Source organism: Echinops telfairi, unplaced genomic scaffold (genome assembly GCF_000313985.2).
Source record: "Echinops telfairi isolate 266 unplaced genomic scaffold, ASM31398v2 ScPeMD7_7;HRSCAF=31, whole genome shotgun sequence".
NCBI classification, from domain to species: Eukaryota; Metazoa; Chordata; class Mammalia; order Afrosoricida; family Tenrecidae; genus Echinops; species Echinops telfairi.
The window spans coordinates 28,118,366-28,127,279 of NW_022103904.1; the positions used below are offsets into that span (position 1 = coordinate 28,118,366).

The 8,914-nt window shown below is 43.5% G+C and overlaps 1 protein-coding gene across 1 annotated transcript in view; it reads left to right on the forward strand.

The window, feature by feature from the left end:
- Positions 1-428: 428 nt before the first annotated feature.
- PCSK6 (proprotein convertase subtilisin/kexin type 6) overlaps positions 429-8,914 on the forward strand; it is a 241,318-nt gene continuing 232,832 nt past the window's right edge. The window contains exons 1-2 of the mRNA XM_045286304.1: positions 429-618; positions 2,536-2,606. Of these exons, the coding sequence (XP_045142239.1) occupies positions 429-618; positions 2,536-2,606 (261 nt within the window). The remainder of the gene's footprint in view (positions 619-2,535; positions 2,607-8,914) is intronic.

Sequence of the window (8,914 nt, forward strand, 5' to 3'; positions counted from 1 at the left end):
AACTTCAAAATAAGGATTGGCTCTAAGGAAGGGTCCGGCTTCAGTCCAAAATAGCTGCTGCTCGCTGGGCCCCTGGGTGCCCAGGCCATGCTGCGGATTCCTTCCCCTGCCCCCCCACCCCCCACTGCATCCAAAAGCAGGGCATCCCCAACCCCCACTGAAAGGGAAAAAAAGGAGCTATGCGGGAGTGGACCCGGATGGAGAGGACCGCGGGTCGGGCCTGGGTCCCCGGTGGGAGTGCCCTGGGCGTAGAAAAAAAAAACCCGGCGGTGTGCGCACAGCCCCGCTTAGAACTGGTGCAAACCAGGGGAATCTGACTGTTTAATTAAAACAAAGCATCGCAAAGGCACACGGTGGGTGTTGACGTGATGCAATTTCTGCCCAGTGTTCTGAATGTCAAAGCAAAAAATTCAATGACGTGTGGGTAAATGGCGGGAGTCTATGACACTCTTAAGGTAGTCAACTTTGAAAAACATGAAGAGGTAACACAGTGGAAGGATAAAAATCCTGCCCTTTTCCTAAACCGCCTCCAGGAGGCCCTCACCCAGTTTACAAAACTGGAGCCCTACCAGGGCAGCAGTCTTGGCCTTCCACTTTATTTCTCAGACAGCTCCAGATGTAATTAAAAAAATTTTTAAAGCGAAGAGGGGCCACAAACCCCATTACAGGATCTGGTAAAAACGGCCTTTACAGTCTTTAACACCTGAAAGGAAGTGGCTGCATCAGCCGGACAGTCCAGATTACAACAAAAGGTTGCACTGCAAACCCAGGCTCTGGTAGTTTCCTTGAGGCCGGCAGGGGAGGGGCTGACAGATCCTCACACAAAATCAGATGCAGCCCCACCGGGGGCTTGTTTAAATGTGGTAAGGACGGACATTGGGCCCGCCAATGCCCAAACCCCTGACCCCCCACCAAGCTGTGCCAGGTGTGCCTCCAGAAAGGCACTGGAAGTCTGTCCCCTCGCGTGCTTCCCCTGGCTGCCTCAACAGCCGGGGTCAGCTGGAGCCTCATCACAGTCCTTCCCGGCTGGTGAGCTTCTGGGGCTTGCTGAAGAAGACTGAAGATGCCTGCACTAGGATACCCCAATAACCCTAGCCGAGCCCAGGGTCACCATCCAGGTTGCGGGTAAGTCCACCTCTTTTTTAGTGGACACAGGGATACCTATTCCATCCTTCCTCCGTATGCCAGTGTAGTCTCCCTTGCACGGTCACTATAATGGGGATTGATGGCTCCTCCTCAACACCCAACAACCCCCCCCCCTCTTGCCCGGCGTCTTAAACCAATGCCCTTTTTCCATTCATTCCTAATCATCCCCTCATGCCCTGCTCCGCTGCTCAGATGAGACATTTTACAATGCCTTAAGGCCTCCATTTCCCTAAGACCTCAGCAGCCTCACACTACGCATCTCCTTTTTGCCGCTGTAGCCACCCTGGGGCCAAACGCTTCTCCCAGAGCAATATTCAGCCTCCAAAAAAACCTTCACCAATTCCATGGGCACCTCCCCGGTGAGAACTGGGCAATTAATTTTATGCACATGCCTAAACATAAACATCTTAAATATTTGTGAAATTTAGTGAATACCTTTTCAGGGTGGATTAAATAATTCCCTACCAGCTGGAAAACATCAGATGTTGTCACTCAAACGCTCCTGAAATCTATAATCCCTATGTTTGGCCTTCCACACTCTATCAAGTCTAACAATGGCCCAGTCCTCATTTCGCAGGTGTCCCAACAGGTCTCAGCTGCCCTGGGAGTGAATTAAAAACTACATATTCCTTATCACCCCCAGTCATCAGGCAAAGTTGAGCATGCCAACAGACTTATAAAGTCCCAGTTAACTAAGCTCTCCTTAGAGGTCTGCCTCTCTTGGCCAGATCTCCTTCCTGTTGCCTTAACCCACCTCCAGGCTTCCCCCAGGGAGCCCATGGGTCTCAGTCCATTCAAAATTCTATACGACCATCTATTTGTCCTAAATTATGCTCTGCCTCAATATGAAACTCTGCTTTAAGCTTACTTACCCACTCCATCTTTGTTCCGCAATATACTCAGACCAACACCTTCCAGACCTAAAAGACACCTCTTCTGGGAACCCAACCCTTAACCTCTCCCCAGGAGACCAGGTCCTAGTAAAAACTGGTCCCATGCCTGGCCCTGGACTCCAGCCACGGTGGGGAAAAAACCATACACCGTAATACTCACCACCCCATCAGCAGTCAAACTGGTGTTGGTTTCCATAAATACGAAATGCGGTCACCCAGCCACCGATGGCAGTTCATAGTTACCAAAACCTGGGCTGATAATTCTGGAACCCATTCACAGGTTATATATCTATCGTGCTTATGTACGCACTGGCCTGGCAGATCAAACCTGGCTAATCCAGAAAGCCCAACAAAAACTTCAAGAACAGGTTACAGGACAGAGGTCCAAAAAAAAACCTTTTTCTTGGCTCACCGTTATCCAAGAAGAGGCAGCCCTTCTTAACAATTCCAACCTGGTTAATCTTTCCTCTTGTTTCCTTTGTGCTGCCCTCCATAGGTCTCCTCTGGCAGCGATACCTTTACCTCAATCATCTTAACTACACGGAAAAGACAGATGCCTTTTCACCAGTAATTGGAGTTCCCCTGTTCCACGATCCACTGCTAAAAAAATGGCCGTTTTGCTATTCTGACCTGGAACAAGGTTGTAACAACATCGCAAATAACCTCACTTTTCTCCTCAATGCCCGCCCCCCAAAGGCCAGGTGGATTTTTGGGGGGTGCAATGGCACCCTGACAAAAAAAACCTTTCCACCCCTTCCCCATCCCATCTATGTATGCCACTCACCCTGGTTCCCCAGCTAACTACGTACACAGTCCCTGAGGTAAACACACTGCAAAATCCCTCCCATGGCACCACCAGACACACATGGGCAGTATTCCTCCCTGTCATGGTTGGTGTAGCAGTAGGCTCTTCCTTGGTTGGCTCAGGAATGGGGGCAGGAGCCCTATCCCACTCTCTAAGCTCTTCACAAGGCTGGTCTTCCAAATTGCAAGAAGCAATCGAAAACACTGCATTATCTTGAAATCTCTTACAGCACCAAATAACATCCCTAGCCCAAGTAGCCTTACAGAACAGAAGAGCCCTAGATCTCTTCACAGCCGATAAAGGGGGAACGTGTATGTACCTGAATGAGGAGTGTTGCTATTATGTTAACGAATCCGGTTGGTGGAAACCAGTATAAACAAACTTCATAAGTTGGGGAAAAAGCTCTCTGGTCAGGCCACCAGCGTCTTACAAGGAGGTTAGTGGTCTAACCCATTCATTGGTTGGGTTGCTTCCTTAATAACCCCTCTTATAACCATCTGCGCTCTGCTACTTCTGGCGCCATGTTTGCTGAACTTTCTTCACAACCAAATGCAAGAAACTTCACGTATTGCCGTTAATCAAATGCTATTGCACCCTTACAGTCCTCTCCCACAGGAGCCAGACATTCCCAACCCGTAAGCCCCTCCTACGCTGTCCCAGTACCCGCAGGAAGTAGCCAGAAGAGTCATTGCCCCTATCACCAAGGAGTTGGGGATGTCTGGCCGGATCAATATCAGCCCTGCTTCTAGCAGCGAGTGACCTTGAATCTCCCCAACCCGTGCAGAGCTGACCAGAGCTGGCTGAAACAGCTAGCAGCGAGTGACCTTGAATCTCCCCCACACACTTGCAGAGTTGACCAGAGCTGGCTAATGTAAAGCAGCTTTGGAAGGTTTTTTTCTTTCTTTTACTCATGGCCTGTTTTGTTCACGGCCCGTTTGGCTCAGCGCCCACTTTGTTCTCGACCCGCCACTCTGCACCTGGCATGGCCCATTTGGCTCAGTGCCTGCTTTGTTTTCGGCCCACCACTCTGCACCCGACACTAATACACCCGGAACCAGGAAGACACCTTACATTCCAGAAACCTGGACATACCTGTATCTCCCAATTCCTGACTACTTTACCTTATATGGACTCAAAACAGCCCAGTCACATGTTCCCTGGCAATATAAACACCACTCCTGTAGCCTGGAGTGCGACTCCCTCAGCTCAGACACTGTGGACTGTGGGACTTCGCCCAGGCTGGGTTTTTCTCCCTAATAAAAGCCTGTTTGCTTAAATTCGACTGATTTGGTTTCTAACGCCTCTTGACTATCTTACAGTGGAGATTGTGGTTGCTATTTAACCAAAGATTCTATAATAGCCTCCTGAAAGTTTACCTTGTTTGCTCTTGACAGCATGATAAAAGATGTCCCTGCCTATAAATAACTATATATAATACTGCCTCAAATATCTTTAGGATCTGGAGAGAGAACTCACAGCCAGGCTGACAGTGTGGTGACTTTTATGAAGTCCTCTCCCCACTGACTTCCCCCTTTCGGTGAGGTTTCTGTGAGGTATGTGGGTATGCATCCTGCAGTTTATTGCCTTAAAATGTGCTCTTCTTTGTGGTCTCATTTGGGGGCTGACTAGGAGAGAGAGAAAAATCAATAATACAACTGCTTTGATACCAAAAATTGACAAGTGTCCTTTGAAATAAACAATCAGTCCCTCAAAAAAAAACAAAAACAGAACAACAAAAACAACCTACAACACACTACTCTGAAAAAAGTGACCGAGTAATAGATTAAATAAAAACATTCCTGAAACAAAATGAGAATGGAAACATAACATACCAAAACCTTTTGGGACATAGTTATCATAGAGCAATTTATAGCAATTAACACATACCTGAGAAAGTAGGAGAAAACCAAAATCAGCATCTTAACTAATAATATTCTACCTATGATCCACCATTAGCAAAATATAAGATTTAGTTTTATGTTTTACTGGGCCTTTTAAGTTAGCTAAGGGCCCTTTGTGCTTCTTTTCTAAGTATCTCCTTCAATAAACTTACTCTTTCTGTTCAAACATTTATTTTATTATTTTTATTTTTAAATAATTTTATTGAGAGCCCTTACAATGCTTATTACAATCCATACATCAATTGTATCAGGCAGATTTGTACAGATGTTGCTATCATTTTTTTCTAGACAGTTATTTTCTATTGAGCTCTTGGCATCAGCTCCTCTATTTCCCGCCCCCCCCCAACCCTCATGCCCCCTTGATAGATTATAAATGATTATTTCCATGTCTCACACCGACCACTGTCTCCCTTCTCCCATGGTTTCCATTGTTCTTTCCCCTGGAGGGGTGTGTGTGGTTGTGCGTCGATCAGTTCCTCCTTCTTCCTTGCCTCCCTCCCCCCTCCCCCCTTCCCATCTGGTATCTCTCTTCCAGTTCCTGCTCCTGGGTTGCATGTGTCCTGAGATCTTATCTCTTATCTATGGCTGTGTACGTGCTCCAGGCTAGTCTGATGTAAGGGGCATCACTGGAGTCAAACCATTTGAGAAAGTCAAACCTATAAAAAGAAAGTAATACATCATGGTCAAGTTGGATATATACTAGGTATGCAAGGATGGTTCAGTATTAGAATAACAATAATCCACCAAAAAATAGGAATCATATGACTTATCAATTGACACAGAAAATGCATTTGACAATATCCAAAACCCATTCTTGATAAAAATGCTGAACAAAATAGGAATAGAGGGGACATTTCTCAATACAATAAAGGCCATATACATAAAACCTTTAGTCAACATCTAGCTCAAAGAGGAAAAGCTGAAAGCATTCTTCAATGAAAACCAGGTGTGTCAGGCTTAGTGACTACAGAAGCAAATCTAGTGATACTCCTATATGTATAAGAGAGCTTTGTATCAAGAAGTAATCATATATCAAGAAAACATCCCAGCCCAGTCCAACTCAAGTCCAGAAGTCTGACACTCGTAGTTAAGTCCCTCTTCAAATGCAATGATGCATAATGCTGGGAGACCACAGGCAAGTTGATGCAAAGTCACATGGATCTAAGGTCAGTGAAAACATGGCGGAGCCCTGGCAGCTCTCAAGGTGCCCAAGAAACAGGATGTTAAAGGCAGAGAGGGTGGGGGGTTCCCAGGATCCTTACGAGTAAGCCACACCCCTAAGGAGGCACCATCAGGCTGTAACCTGATTGACAAGTTGGATAGCACCTTTAAACTTTTATTTATCTTCAAGTTGACAAAATTATCTAACTATTACACCAGGCAAAGATTCCCTCTATCACCACCCTTATTCAATTTTGTGCTCAAAGTCTCAGCCAAAATAATTAGACAACAAACAGAAATTAAAGGAATACAAATGGGCAAAGAAGAAATGGAACTCCCACTATTTGAAGATGATCTGTGATTGTATTTGTAAAAAGCACATGAAAACACAAAATAAACACTTAATAAAAATAAGACATTATGCATAAAAAATGTTATCAAAAAAGTAGAAATAGAACCACAAACCAAGAAAAAGTCTTCAGCAAAGACACAACAGAAAAGGGGCTAATCTCTAAAATCTGTAAAAAAACTACAATAGCTCAATAAGAAAAACAATCCAATGAAAAATTGGCAAGGATATGAACAGTTCACCAAGATGATATTGAGATGGCTAAGAAATGCTCACCAAAGAGATACAAATCAAAACAATGAAGAGATATCATCTTACACCAACAGTGACAACCCAATTGTTAAACAACAGAAAAGCACACATTCTGGAGAGGGTCTGGAGAGACTGGAATTGTCCTCTGCTGATGGCGAGTTTGTAGATATGTACAACCCTTGTGGAAAGTACTATAGTGCTATCTCAAACCACTGAAATAAAAATTTTGTGCAATCCAACAATGCCTCAGCTAGGTATGCACCCTAAAGAAGTAAATGGCATAACATGAACAGACATATGTACTCCCATGTCCATCAGCAGAAGAATGGATAAAGAAATTATGGTACATACGAACAATGGAATACTACACATCATTAAGAGACAATGATGAAATCACAAACCACCTCATGACATGGATGGACCTGCAAAATATTATGCTGAATGAAGTTCATAAATCACAAAGGACATGAGCCCTACAGGACCAGTGGTGTTAGTGGCAAAACAGGGAGGGTGGAGGGAGAGTGGGTAGGAAGGAGGGAACCGATTACAAGGGACTATATGTGACCTCCTCCCTGGGGGACGGACAACAGAAAAGTGGGTGAGGGGAGACGTCGGACAGGGCAAGATATGACAAAATACCCATTTATAAACTATCAAGGGCTCATGAGGGAGGGGGGAGTGGGGAGGGAGGGGAAAAATGAGGACCTAATGTCGGGGGTTTAAGTGGAGAGAAAATGTTTTGAGAATGAAGTACAAATGTGTTTACACAATTGATGTGTGTATGGATTGTGATAAAAGTTGTATGAGCCCCTAATAAAATGTTTTTAAAAAAATTCTCATAGCCAATGACATCCAATAATATATCCAAAAAAAAAAAAATCACAAAGGACAAATATTTTATGAGATCAGTTAAAAGGATAAAAAAGAAAAGATTTGCATTCAGGAGAATGGGTAGGAAGATGAACCAATGTACTAGAAGGCTGAGCAGTCCAGACTTGAGTGTAAAGGAAAATGAAAGTCCATAAGATGGAGAACAGAAATCAGGAGAGGGCAGTGAGGTGTATTATGGGAGTCGGTGTTCATGAGTGGTTTGAATTGTTGAATGCAGAATTGATTGTCTAAAATGTAAATCTCTCACCTAATTCACCATAAAATATTCAATAAAAACTATCAATTGGATTCATGATGTGTGAGGGGAAAAAAGCCACATGCATCCACACTGTGTGACCTCAACCACCTAAAATTGTATGCTCATCACTTATATACATGCATAGGATGTAGAAAGACATGTCAAACAGCATCAAATCATCAAAATGATTCTAGATGCTTTTTATGGTCTTTGCATTTTAGTTTTTTATAATGCACAGGAAAGCTTGAAGTGAAAAAAAACACAGTATTTTTAAAACTATCATGGAGTCCCCATTGCCTATAGAATAAAGCTAGCTTGCTGAGACCTAAAAAAAAACAAAACAAAAAGACCCCACCCCTATCAGTTGGATTCCTGTATATGAAGGAAGAGGGCACTGAAAAAGAAATCAAGAAAAGAATACAATTTATAAGAGCCACACACAAAAATGAAATAGTTAGGAATAAACGTAACCAAAGAAACAAAAGAACTGTACAAAGAAAATTACAGAATTCTACTATAAGAAACCCAAAGTGACCTACATAAATGGAAAAATATCCCACATTCATGGATCAGAAGGATGAATGAGCAGAAGAAAAGTATTGATATCAGCATCCTTGAACTCCTCAAGTAAGCAATGTTTGGCTACCGCTTCTGTTTGAAATTATGTTGTGTTTTGTTATGGTCCAAAGCTTTGAAACACTGCCTGGCATTTCTTTTGTGGAACTCTTACCATTCTGTAAAAGATCTTAGATTTTAATACCCTATACATTAACAACCTGTGATAAGCAGATAGCACAACTTTGCTGAAAATGAGGAGGACTTGAGGCATTTGCTGATGAAGATCAAGGATTGCAACCTTCAGTATGGATTACAACCCATTGTAAAGAAAACAAAAAGCCTCACAAGTGAACCAATAGGTAACATAATGATGAATGGAGAGGGGCAGGGGGAAAGATTGAAGTTGTTAAGGATTTGTCTTGCTTACATCCACAGTCAATGCTCAAGGAAGGGATCAAAGACACATTACATTGGAAAAATATGCAGCACAAGGCCTCTTTAAAGTATTGAACAGCAAGGATGTTGCTTTCAGGACTAAGGTTTGCCTGACCCAAGCTATGGTATTTTCAATCACATGTGAAAGTTGGACATTGAATAAGGAAGAATTGATGTATTTGAATTATGCTGGTGAAGAATACCGCAAGTACAGTGGACAGCCAAAAGAGCAAACAAATCTGTCTTGGAAGAAGTGTAGACAGAATTCTTCTAGAACGCCCCCCC